This window comes from Zophobas morio, unplaced genomic scaffold (genome assembly GCF_036711695.1).
Source record: "Zophobas morio isolate AGI-343-1 ecotype UQ-CSIRO unplaced genomic scaffold, CSIRO_AGI_Zmor_V1 ptg000005l, whole genome shotgun sequence".
Classification (NCBI taxonomy): Eukaryota; Metazoa; Arthropoda; class Insecta; order Coleoptera; family Tenebrionidae; genus Zophobas; species Zophobas morio.
In genome coordinates, this window is record NW_026972110.1 from 17,253,471 (window position 1) to 17,267,464 (window position 13,994).

Here is a 13,994-nt window from a genome sequence, read left to right on the forward strand (position 1 = left end):
GCTAGATGTCACCACTTCAAAAGTAGCGCTCCCAATGATGATTAATTGAAAATGGCTGCTTGACCTTTTGGGAGTAAATATGATTTTTTTACGGTGGTTTGGTTAATATTTTTAAGTGTGTGGTGGTTCTTAGTGCTTCTTATGATTTCGAAGAATATCAGGGAAGTCTTCCGTGTATCTCTAATGCTCAGGTAAGTCGAGTCTTTACTTTCACCATACAAAGAAAGTACCAAAAGCCAGTTCAAATGAATAACGTTTTGACAGCCAGAAGTCGGCAGAAATTTCGGCTAAGATAATAACAATACAATTGAACGTAATGTTGCATTCAAATCGTTGGTTCTCACATTCACCATTAACGAATCCGTTCGAACAATTCGCAGTGCTTTCTTATGTTAGTTGACTGTCATTTATTTGTCACAGGTATAAGAAACTACACCACCATTTACTTACTTCCTAGTGAATGGTCACATCAATATCGAAAAGTTCGTTACCATAGCCTTCACTATGGAGTTGATTCAAGATGACGATCGGCGGAGGAGGCTCTGCCTCCTCCAGGAAAAGATTCAGGATCCGAGAGGAATTGCCAACATCGATTCCCTCTTGGATACTGTGCAAGCCCTACATACAGACTGCGATTATCCCGCCATGAGGAAAATTAAAAACATCGAAATGTATTTAAATAGATGTAAGTAATAGCGACTAGGTCATAAAAAAATTCTGTTACCGCTCCAAGATCATAATTTGCGATTTAAAGCAGATGCAGACACCTACAATTCTATAATTATCGAAATAAGCCATGGACGTTGGTATAAACGTGTTGTTGTTGTAGATGGTAGCATAAAAATGTCATTGAAGCTGTGGTTATAAGTTACATCAATGAAGTAGCTAATTTTGGTCACCTGAGCTATATTTATTTCATTAATGCATGTATGCTGCAATTTAAATAAGTGTGCCGTCATAAATCCATTCGGTACAAATTGAAAAGTGTCCTAAAAAATTTTAAACGCCCACGGTGTAATTATTAATCAGTTGAATTCCTGACAAAGGATTTTTTATTGATGCCAACTCTCACTAAGTAGAAAGAAAAGTGCAATCAGATGACTAATAAGGGGCATTTATTGCAAATGTTTTTGGTGTCTTTATTGTATTAATGAAAACAATTGTGTCACTGTTATGAGATCAACAGTAAATAATTTTGCGTGGGTATGACACAGGTTTTCCTGTAAATAAGTCTGTGGTGGAAAAGCTGCAGGAAGTAACTTTATTTTTGTAAAAATAAATTGTTAATATTAACAAATCGTAAATTTGCAGCTGAAGAATGTCATACAAGAGCATTATTAGGACGGAAGCAAAATTTCAGCAATGAAAATTGATTTATGGATAAATCCATATTTGGAATTATCCGCACTATTCCAGTTGATTGATCAATAAAAAATAAATTAGAACATTAGACGTCGATAATGTAATTTATCACATCCAACAGCAGTTATTGTCGAACCCACAAGTCTAATTAAAAAAATCCACCATTATGTTGAGTTATATTAGTGACAAAGAACATTCTCTAAGTAAAATTGTTTTTTAATGCAATCTTTTGTCGACTCGGATTTTGTATTTTTCTTTAATTAAAATAGACGCTCTATACTTAAATCAATTCTACTGTGATCAGCTGAACTTAAATTTATCCAAACCCAACATTTGCTATCGGTTTTCCTCAATGTGAAGATTTGTTATTAAACTAATTACTAAACGTTTCGTTTCGGGAATATATTTAGACGTGTGTAGGTTGATTGAAAAATTAAGAAACTGATTAAGCCGAACCCTAATCCAAACAAACAGAAAAGTCACTAAAAATTCCGGCAAAATAAATAGTTTCCTTTTTGTTTAGACACGATTCAACGATGTTACGAAATTATCGTCTAAGCGCAATAACAAATGGTGTGAGTAGAATTAAAGTACCGGGGTATCCGGTTCGTTATGTTTTGTTTGTGGTTTCTTTAATAATAACAATCATTACGGTAAAATTGTTATTTGTTGCCTACTCACTCCGATAAGAGGAATATTGTTGGGAGGTGATTCTAATTTATTTAAAAACAATTAATATCAACAATTAAAATTTTTATGTGGAGTAACACAGATCCGTGGCACGGTCACCCATATTTAATGTGTTTAGACCTACTCATTCGTATTTAAAGACGAAATCCTGCACTATTTAGTATTTACACTAGGAAGTAATATACATTTGATCTTCGGTGTAAAATTCGAGTGAGTCATAGTTTCACTCGCTCGAAATAAAGTGGGAACGAAATTATAAACTTCGGTTTTTAGTTGTTGCTGTATCGAGAATCATCACAAACACGGGTTTTAATAGAAAATTTGGTAAAAGCCAAGTTTAAAGATGTGTTGAATAGTCAGAATCAGAATCTAGAAATTTAAAAAAAAATCTAATTTTCAATAATAGATAGCTTGATCTAAAATCAGTTTGAAAACATTAAATGCAGTATGATGGAATTATATTTAAAAAAATTATGGTAACATTTTTAGATGAAAGACTGTATAGTAAGATTTCTGTCAATAAACAGTTATTTCTTGGTTTTTATTAGATGTTCCAAATACCATTTAAAATCAGCTGCATTTGTCTGTCACACAGTGAACTTTTTTTACCCATCGAACACTTCACATGATTCTAAAATGACATCATGGTACGTTTTTTAGCAACGGCTCTAAAAGAGTTATTTTTTCCTTGCGTTCGGTACACATAAATTATTAGCTAAGGTGGAATTTGGGTGATTGCCATCTTTTAAATATAAATCTTATTTGAAATAATTTTGTTTATCTGTTCACACGAAAGATCAACGAACACCGCAATTTACATCCGAAATACCAGAAAACTGTGGAACTTCAACTTAAGGGAAAATGCAAAAGTAGGGTATATTTTATCGCTGGTCGAGGTCTATTTATTTATAATAATATATTGCATGACACCAATTTTTATCACATATCGCTTGCATATTGAAAACCTGTCATCAAGTCCTCACTTCATTTGTATATATAATATATAAATTACAGCTGAGCGCTCGGTTTTTGAATTACAATTTTCAAAATTTTTGTATTTTGATTGAAATGATCACTTGGGAGCAAAAATTTAAGCATCAATAATAGCGTATGTGGTGTAATAGGTAGAAATATTGTTAATATACAATCTTCGCACCATATTATTTAAAAAAAATGTTACGTAAGTTTTGTGTGAATGTCTTAATTTCCTGTAAAAACTGAGGTGTTGCGATCAGTTTTAATATCGTATTCCTAAATAAACCTTTTTTGTAAAGTAATCTTTATATCGTCTTTAAACGAAGTCGGTGTAACTTATTTCTGTATATAGCATAGGTGTCCAGTGCCTCCAGGAATTCCACATGGTGGCCGTCGGATTAATACAAGTTCTACCGAGCGCAAATCACATTATAACCACTAATTAGAGTTCAAAAGTCAGCCGTATTTTTGATAAAAGCAACTAGGGACAACTGGTTGATTAGAAATGCATTATCATAACTACATTCATGGCTTATTATAAAGGAACTTTGTGATTGTTAATTATAATGTTTGTACCACTGATTGTTATTTTTTTCTTAGATGGTGACTTTGCGAACGAGGTCGTCAATCTCCGTATGAAAACCGATGATTTCGAGCATATCAAAGTAATAGGACGCGGAGCTTTCGGAAAGGTGCAGCTGGTGAGGCATAAATACACCCGGCAAGTTTATGCCATGAAACGACTGAGTAAAGCAGACCTGATCAAGCGATCAGATTCGGCATTCTTCTGGGAGGAGCGACATATCATGGCACACGCTCAGTCCGAGTGGATAGTCCAGTTACACTTTGCCTTTCAAGATGCCAAACACTTATACATGGTCATGGATTATATGCCCGGCGGGGACATCGTCAACTTGATGTCGAATTACGATATTCCTGAAAAGTGGGCAAAATTCTATACCATGGAAGTGGTTCTTGCCTTAGATGTGATCCATTCGATGGGTTTTGTACATAGAGACGTTAAGCCAGATAATATGCTTTTAGATAAGTACGGTCACTTAAAGTTGGCCGATTTTGGTACTTGCATGCGTATGGACGAAGATGGGCTCGTCAGGTCGAATAACGTGGTCGGTACTCCTGATTATATATCTCCTGAAGTGCTCCAGAGTCACGGGAAGGGGATTTACGGGCGCGAGTGTGATTGGTGGTCGGTGGGGATTTTTCTGTATGAGATGTTGGTAGGGGAGACGCCGTTTTACGCGGACAGTTTACTCGGTACTTACAACAAGATCATGTATCATGAAAATAATCTTACTTTCCCTGATGAAGTGGAAATATCTAAAGAGGCTATATCTTTAATACAGGGTTTATTATGTGATAGAACTAAACGTTTAGGGAGGAACAACGTCGACGAAATAAAGAACCATCCGTTTTTTATCAACGACCAGTGGACGTTTGAAAACTTAAGAAACTCGGCTCCACCTGTAGTACCTGAGTTGACGGGAGATGACGACACCAAAAATTTCGACGACTACGAGAAGGAAGAAACGTCGGAGGAAGTGTTTCCAGTGCCAAATAGCTTCATAGGAAACCATTTACCGTTCATAGGCTTTACTTATAATTCAGACTATCAACTCTTGTCTGATAGAAGAAGTGATATTGTAGATAGTGGCAAAACAAATCATCTCAACGACAAAGACGCAAATGCTCAAGTAAATAAATTACAGCAACTCTTAGACCAAGAAAAAAACACAGTAGAAGAACTAGAAAGCAAACAACGAATATTAATTGCTCAAATTAGTAACTTAGCTCAACGCGAATCCGAAATACGCGAAGAAGCGTCCAAGTATGAGAAAGAGTTGACGATTCTAAAGCACAACTTCAAAGAAGTGCAGCGCCGGGCCGACAATGAGAGCGAATCGCGCAAGAAAACGGAAAAATATTTTGCAGATCTCAAGAAAACGCTGGAAGAAGAACAGAACAAGCGCACCCGCGAAATGAACAACAACCAACAACACAACGACAAAATCAACATCCTGGAGAAGCAAGTCGCCGAAATGCAGGAAAAGCTGAAAGGCGAGACCGAGAATTGTCAGAGGTTGCGGAAGCAGACGACCGAATTGACGATGGCGAAGTCGGCTTACGAACAAAAGGCTGCCGAGTATCAAGCGATACTGCAGAATTTGCAGTCGCAGAGGGACAATTTGCAAGCGGAAGTTACCAACTTGCAGGAGCAGTTGACGCAAGAGGTCGCAGCGAGGACGCAAGCTTCTGAGGAGTGTCTGGTTTTGAAGAATAGGTACCAACATGTCAACGTTGAATTGGAGAGCAGCAGGCAGCGAGAGAGGAAAATCGTTGCGGATAACACCCAGTTGACTGAAAAGGTGTCCACTTTGGAGAAGGAAAATGCGGGATTGTGTCTTGAATTGAAGGCAGCTCAGAATAGGTACCAGCAGGAAGTGAAAGCGCATGAGGAGACGGAAAGGAGCAGGATGCTAAATAAAGAAGAAGCGAACTTAGAAGTTGTTAAGGGTATGTATATTTTTGGCAATGTATTGTGTAGTGGTTTTTTAGCTGGTGATGATAAATTTGATGGTAGTTGTTCTTTACATGCAGAACTAATGGAACGAATTATTAAGGGTAATTTTGGAGTAGTTTAGATGATTTTCTTTTTTAATTCATTTCATTTCGAATTATCGTAGGCAGCGTTTGATTTGTGACTGTTATTATTTTAATAAACAGTTCCTTTGGTGTGAAACACTTTTAAGAATAGATTGGCTTTTTTAACTTTAAATATAGCCGTACACGTTAAACCGTTTGATATGACTCAGTAGGTATCTATTGATTCATACCTACTGATGATAATACGCTGTATTCGTCATTCATAGTACAAATTAAAAAAAAAATGGAAAATGGGGGAAAAGGGAGCTACATGTACAACACAAATAAAACACTATTGAAACGAAAAAATACATATGTGTTATTTTTACAGTTTTTCTCTCACATAATTTTTGTGTTAACATATATTTCACTATAGACATATGTCGAGTATTGACGAAAGCTATAAAAAACAAAGAATGTATATTTTTTTACATATAGTAAATAAATAATTTCTTTGCAATTTAAGATTGAAAAAAATTGAGTAAGGCGGTGAAACAAAATCCATCCGCGTTCAAATTATCGTATAACTTTTGATTGAATTATTTTCCTGGAGAAATTGAAAATACAGCGAAAACTTACAACTTTTAAGTTGATCAGAAATAAAGCACTAAAAAATTATTATCAAAAGTAAACAGCTCCAAGGCTTTTGTTTTTTTAACGTAACCTCATTTCCATAAGCCATAAAACTGTACGGTAAACACATCGTTTCAAGATGCCAATAGAAAAAATATTTTAAGTATTCCTAGAACGTTATTTTTTAATCTACTGAAATTTCATTACCCTGTGAAGTTGAAGATGGCAATAATTGCGCAACAAACCCTAAACAACACTGCACCGGTGGCAGGTAAAATCTCCTGCCAGGACCGTACTTTGAAAATTTTATTGTTAATTTCCATGTTAATGGTAATGTTCCAGTTTATCTGTTCCACTGTAATATCTTAGTTACATGGAAAAATAGTAATTTGAAATTTAGAAGAGATTAATAGAAAGGAATCTATAAAATTACTGTGGAAGAGGTGTTATGTGTCTTTTGGTTCTTCCGGAAATTATATCAAATTTTTGGTTTCAAGTAGAAGAGAATATGTATGTTTTTTAGTCTATCTAGTGATTTTGTCCCCAATCATTTTTTGTCGTTAGATGTCAAAAACTTATTTTGCGTCCTTGTTCTTTTTGAGCAACTTTTTTTTTATTGAATATGGTTATGAAACATGACTACCGATTTTTACTTCCCGAGCGTAAGTGAAGGAAATATTGTAATCGAGTCCGTCGGCCGACTCTCTACTTTTACGTTTTCTCGACCTTTCATGACCCCTAGAGTGTTTGTCTGTCTCTCTGCCTGCCGTTCCGGATTTTTTTCTTAGTAGGGGAGCAAAGTAGCATTTGGTTTTTATCAACTTTGCAAGATTTTTCCTCCAATAAGAAACAATCATTTTTGTGTATTGTCGTCTAAAAAACGTGTGTACCTCGGCCAAAGAAAACTCTTTCAGCCTCATCTGATTTATAGGTCTCGACTATGTTTCGACCTCAAACTTTATCGGCCGCAAAAGTTGTTCTTTAAGGTCTTGATTCACAAATAACTATTGTAAGTGCGTTATATACAGTATTTTTACTTAAGGTAAGGAAGGATTATACATAGTAGAGTCCCTGGCTAGTTTCATATTTTCTTACCTCTGTCTGCCTGTTTGTCTGTCCAGATTTTTGTTAGAGATAATTTTCGAAACTTCTGAACCGATTAATGTTAAATTTTATATGTATGTTATGAATACCGTGTAGATAATAAAACGCTAAGCAAAATTTGTCTCATCACCCCCACCAACGATGGGATGACGTCATCTTCAAAATTTACAATATAACTGTTATTTAAATTTTATAAAATAGTATGCCTTGCACTTGTGGTTGTCCAGGTTGAGTTTTATAAACATTAAGATTTTTGGAAATGTATAACAACGTTTTGCAAATTAACATTAACACTGAGTGCTCTGATGAATTCTTGAAAACGTTTTAAGCATGGTAAAACGTTAATCAAAAATGATCGGCTTATCCCTCCCAATCAATTAATGACGTCATCATAAAATTAAGTTTTAACCTTGAGTATCTAGATCTTTGGAAAAAATCAAATTTATATAACAGTGTGTATTACAATTTAACTTTTAAATTGGAAAACCGAATGCTTTGAAATCATGCTAACGTTATAAAGTTAACGGAAGTTAATGAAAATTAATCCGTTTATCCCTCCCTCCACGCCCCAATTGAGACATTATCAAATTTTATAAAATAACATACCCCTGCACTAGGACTTTATGAATCCGTATTCAGTTTTAGCCTAGACGTCCAGATTTTTTGAACAAAAAAATCAAAATTGTATAGCAACATTTATACTAAACTCACTTGTCATACACCTTGTAAAACTTTGATGGCTTAAGCGGCTTTATTAAGCAAACCACCCTTAGAAGTCAAATTGGCTATTGTAAGCTTTGTGGACCCGAACCGCAAGGATTATTAGTGTCCATTGTTGGACATAATGGAGTTGCAAAGTTTTACTACGTATATGTCAACTAAGTTAAGTTATACAACAGCCAGTTTGACTTATAAGGGTGGTTTGGCTTAAGCCGCTTGAGTCGTAAACGTTTTACAAGGTGTATACAGCCTGTTATTGAAAGGTACGTACAAAATAAAATCGGCAATTGGTCTCGAAGTATGGGTGCTAAAAGTTAAAAAAAGTTTAGGTAAAAGTGTTCTCCCTTTAGAGATAAAAATTGTTAAAATTTATGTCCAAATTCGTTGTACGCCTCTGATAAAAAGATCATCTTTCGTTTCTATAGCAACATTTATTCTTGACAAAAGTTTTATTGTTACAGTTGCTAGGATTTACTAAAATTAATTAATTTTACCTATTTATCCTTCAGTAGCGTCTAAAAAGATTGGATAAGGGTTAATTTTCCCCTTAAAATTTTGATAAGACAAAATAAGTTTTTCCGACTTCTTAGACTTCGCGAAGAATTGTCCATTTTGTTGTACGTACCTTTCAATAACACCCTGTATATAAAAAAAACAAATTTTATAATTTTTCAAAAAAGCGGAGTTTGTTCGGCTGCATTTCAGGTGCGAGGGAAGTTCTGTCGAAATAACTTTTTTAGTTCTTCGGTGACGCAGTACTTGACGTGTAACTTTTTAAATTTTACTGCTTTAAAAAAAATATTTTGTCCGTTCCTCAGTTTACCTATTCCACTCGGATATCTGTATTATTTAAGAAGTAACAGTCTGAAATGTAAATTGGCACAAAAAAACGATCTAAAATCAGTACAGTTCAGGGTCACATTACCTTTAGTTTTGCAGGAAATGACACCTTTTTTATAGAAATTTAAAATTCTTTTTTTTTTTTCAGAATAAATGTACACTGCCCGACAAAAAAAAACGGACACTTGAATATTTGTAAATTTATGCAAATGTTTATAATAATGTATGTTTTCTATTAATGAATGCATTTTGATTTGCTTTTTGGAATATTTTTTACAAAAATTTGATCAGTTGCAGGTAAACACAAAAAATTGAAGTGTGTGAGTTTTTTTTGTCTGGCAGTGTTCATAATATTAATTGCAGTTTGTTTCACTGTAAAATTTCAAATGTTTGAACAAATAAAATTTTGAACCCTATGTGCCGTCAATTGACGTCATAAACTGTATAAAGCGGGTGTACTACAGAAATATATATACCGAAATTTAAGAATATGACATTTTTTTACCAATGGAATAAAGTATATTTTGTATGTTTTAAACAGTGTATTTATTCTCTTTTGAGTGATATAACATTTCGTATGTGTTCATACACTAATAAAAAATATGGAAAACTCTTAAAAACATACAATGTTCCATTTGAAATAAAAAATTTAGAGAGAAAAAAAGCAGCATAATTATTAATTGTTCCAGATTTGAAAGTATCTGAGGTGTTGTGAGAGTGGAACAAGTGAACAAAGATGCCATTATTATGATTTATTATATTACTACAATGAAAAAATAAAAAATCTTATTTAACGCGCTTAAAAACCACACATTATATTCGAAAAAAAAACGTTGTTTTTTCCGAAAAAATCAGTGGCGGTATTGATTTCATAGGTTTAATTAACCATTCTAAATTTCTTTTTTTCTTTTTCAAATAAGTGAGATAATAAAGTGGAACAAATAAACTACTACATCCGATATACAGAGTGGATGGCAAAAAGCGTTTTGGACTGAAAAAAATAATTGTACCCTTCTTGATTATGGTAACGACATTCAACTTTTTTATTTTAAATGGGCACATTCCCATTTTTTCGTTATTTTGGAAGAGTTTGCAATTATGCTGTACCATAGATCATGGGATTCAGAAAAAAAAACTCTTCCAAAATAGCAAAAAAAAGTTTCAGTCCAAAATGTAGTATTCATATGCCCATTAAGTTTGAGACATGATACATTGTTGTGCGCTACAAGCCGGGGCGCTTTTTGCCATCCACCCTGTATATCTATGTGTAGTGTCAGTTGCAACCCCTATATTTTCAACGATTTGTAACAGCAATAGTCACAATAGTGCCGTTCAGCTTCTCATAATTACGTAATGAAATTCAAGTGGATACAAAAATAACATTGTGAATGTAGATTTTGTGCGATAACCTGGAACTGTGGTACCGAAATTCGTTGACAACGAATTTGGTATCAGTATGATGTACGACACGCTTTTGTTCCATAACCACCCATTATAACTTTCTAATCATACATTGGAAACAAACACTATTTAGACGAAATTTGTTACACATATCATTAAACAAAGTCAGACCAATTGCTTAATTAACTTAACATCCAAAACCTACGGCAGAAAACTTAAGAACAAATTGCTTTTAGCCCTCCAGACAAAATTAAACGAAGAAAAAAGCGCGCGGCAAAAGGCCGATCTCAATTCTCAAGAAAAAGAGCGACAAATTTCGATGCTGTCGGTAGACTACCGGCAAATCCAACAACGTCTCCAAAAATTAGAAGGCGAGCATAGGCAAGAAGTGGAAAAAGTGAAAGCCCTTCAGAGTCAAATCGAACAAGAGCAACAGCAGAAAACCATCCTGCAGTCAGAAGTGGGTCAATACATTTCCGAAGTTGCTAAACTTAAAGCCAGAGAATCTCAACTTGCCATCGACATAAGTAATCTACAAGAGGCTAAAAAGAAGCTGGAGGACGATTTGTTTAAGTTGAAGAGAGACTGGCAAATGGAACAGCTTCAAATGAAAGAACTGCAGGACTCTTTAGAAGCCGAACAGTACTTCTCCACTTTGTACAAAACGCAAACCAACGAATTGCGGGAGGAGCTAGAAGAGAAAACCAAGACAAATAAAGAGTTTGAAGAAGAGTGTGCTTCTTTGAAGCACCAGTGTCAAATAGCAATCGCAAGAGCGGACTCTGAGGCTTTAGCGAGATCGATAGCCGAAGAAACCGTTGCAGATTTAGAGAAAGAAAAAACTATGAAAGAGCTTGAACTGAAGGACTTGTTGGCGAAACACAGAAGCGAACTTAATTCTAAAGAAGTTGCTGTTAATACGTTGAAAGATAGAGAAGTTGAACTCAAAAGAACAAACGAACATATGTCTAAAGACAAGGAAGAGATCAACAGGCAACTCAAACAGTTGCAGGAAGAGTTTAACAAGAAATCTGGAAACAATGAAGAGATCGAGAAACTGAAGAGCAAGTTGCAGACCGAATCTTTACTGAAACAACAAGCCGTGAATAAACTTCACGAGATCTTGAACAGGAAAGATTTGAAGGAGATCAAGGGCAAGAGCAAGATTTCGAACGCCGATTTGAGGAGGAAGGAGAAAGATCTGAAGAAGTTGCAACAAGAGTTGACCCAAGAAAAGGAAAAGTTCAACCAGACGATTAGTAGTTATCAATTGCGCATACAAGAACTTATGGTATTAATTGTATTTTTACTAAAAATCGTATATTTAATTGCTTGTTCTAGGTGCAATGTAGTGACGAAATTGCTTCCAAGCAGAGGCTACAGATGGAGTTAGACAGCAAAGACTCGGAAATCGAACAGCTTCAGTTGAAGTTGGCGGCTTTGAATAGCGAGACTGCGTCTTTGAGCTCCGCCGACAACGAGGGTGACGAAATAAACTCCGACTCGATGTTCGAAGGGTGGCTGTCGATTCCGTTTAAACAAAACATAAAGAGGCACGGCTGGAAGAAACAATACGTCGTTGTTTCGAGCCGAAAAATAATTTTTTACAATTCGGAAAATGACAAGCAAAATACCGATCCTGTGATTGTTCTTGATCTCTGGTAAAATCGGGGAGGTTTGAAACGATTTTGTGTGATTTTGATTTTTTAGCAAAGTGTTTCATGTGCGTTCGGTGACGCAAGGTGACGTTATTAGGGCGGATTCCAAAGATATCCCTAGGATATTTCAGTTGTTGTACGCTGGGGAGGGCGAGGCTAGGAAAGCCGACGAGCAAAGCAATTCTTTTGACTCTAGTACGATAAGGAGTCTTGAAGATAATCCTCGTACTACGATACATAAGGGTCACGAGTTCCTAGGTATTTCCTACCACATGCCCACAACTTGTGAAGTTTGTCCTAAACCCATGTGGAATATGTTTAGACCTCCGCCTGCATTAGAATGCAGAAGTGAGTGTCGATGAGTGTTTTGTGTTGTTGGGGGATTTTATGTGGTGGAATAATTGTTTGTGTTGTAGGGTGTAGGATAAAAATACACAAGGATCACTTGGAGAAGAAGGAAGACGCCGTTCCTCCTTGTAAATTACATTATGACCCTTCATATGCCAAAGAACTACTCCTGCTTGCTCCTTCAACAGACGAACAGAAGCAGTGGGTGTATAGATTAAGCCGAAAAATACAGAAATGTGGGTTTAAAGCCAACAATTCCAATGCCATAGATTCTGCTAAGATATCGCCTAGGTGAGTTGTGTAGTATTGGGCATGCACACGTAGCTGGTACGCTAAGCTGTCGGGTATTTACAGTATGTATACCTACGCTTATATTGCATATTCCAGTTTTATTATTTTTATAATAACATTTTACTTGATACACGATTGGTGTATTCTGCTATTCCATTTTGGTATGTAGTTCTTTAAGAACATGTATTTTTTTTATCGACATGTGAGACGTTGAATACTCAGTTTTATTTACTTCAAATCTTAGATCTATCATAGCTTTTAATACACACTGTGACTTTTTTAGTTTGTTAGAAGTAAATAAGAGTGAAGCTCCTCAGTGCTATTTGCATGCTTGGCTTGATACTAATTTTCTCCTATACATTATATGAATGACTGTATTTTTTTATTATGAAAGTAATGTTATGAATAAATTTTATGAAAACCGATTTTGTTTTTATTCTATTACACACGTGCATTGCGGTTGCTGCTTTTTCACTTGCTTGTGGGTCTGTTTTTATTTTTTCACAAGGTTAAGGATAATGCGTGTTACTTGTTCATCTAGCTCAAGTGCTTCTACTAAGTGTTCCTTCTACCTTAACAGGGAGTCAACTCGTTCTAGTTTGAAGCCATACCTGAATATCCAGCAACGATCTGCAACTCTGCCTGCTAATTCTTCAATGAGCGGCAAATGACGTTTGAGTTTTAAATTAAGTTAACTGTTCATGCTTCCAGTTTCATCACTAAAATTCTGATACAGTTTCAGTACTTGTTACCCTCTTACCACATCACTGTATCAAGCGCATCGTTTTCAAATCTTTGATAGTCTATTTTGTGGCACTAAATCTTAAGATGTTTAACAATAATTATAAACGTTTAAGAACATAGTTTCAACATCTAAAATGTCTCAAAGTTGGTTGCTAATAATGCTAACTCTTTAACTGTGACGCTGTACTAATTTTGTAAAGGTGCTAATTCAGATTTATTTTGTAAATTTTTTATGTGGATTTTTTCTAATCAGTGCTTGAGGTTTTTTTGACATGACATTCCCTTTGAGTACAGTAATAAACTTTTTTTATTTTAGTTGTATATTACTTGTTGTGTTTTTTTTTTTTTTTAGATTGTACAAATTATTTTAATGCGAATTCTGATTTATGTATAATTATGTATTTATTAATCTACCTTATTTCTATTTTTTCTATTATGAAATTGTGCCTTAAACATTCATTTGTGGTTACTACTATTGTACTAGCCGCAACACCAAGTTTTTTAATATGATTTTGGCAATTTAAATAGTAGAGTACATTTTTGCCTTATGTATTATATAAAATGTAAACCAAAATGGACAATTCTGAATAAATTGTTCTTATTACTGAGTACGAGTTTCATTCAAAC

General features: G+C 34.9%; 1 protein-coding gene across 3 annotated transcripts; it reads left to right on the plus strand.

Annotated features, from left to right (window-relative positions):
- The first annotated feature begins 45 nt into the window (after positions 1-45).
- Positions 46-13,975, plus strand: LOC135122896 (rho-associated protein kinase 2). Of its 3 annotated transcripts, none has more exons than XM_064047383.1 (8): positions 46-191; positions 421-685; positions 3,628-5,559; positions 10,563-11,617; positions 11,668-11,987; positions 12,037-12,332; positions 12,401-12,623; positions 13,165-13,975. In XM_064047383.1, exons 2-8 carry the CDS (start codon positions 505-507, stop codon positions 13,292-13,294), a joined length of 4,137 nt encoding a protein of 1,378 aa, XP_063903453.1. In that variant the 5' UTR covers positions 46-191; positions 421-504; the 3' UTR covers positions 13,295-13,975. The 3 variants fall into 3 exon arrangements, with proteins under 3 accessions (XP_063903453.1, XP_063903455.1, XP_063903454.1); XM_064047385.1 differs by having other exon boundaries at positions 13,204-13,975; XM_064047384.1 differs by having other exon boundaries at positions 458-685.
- The last annotated feature ends 19 nt before the right edge of the window (positions 13,976-13,994 follow it).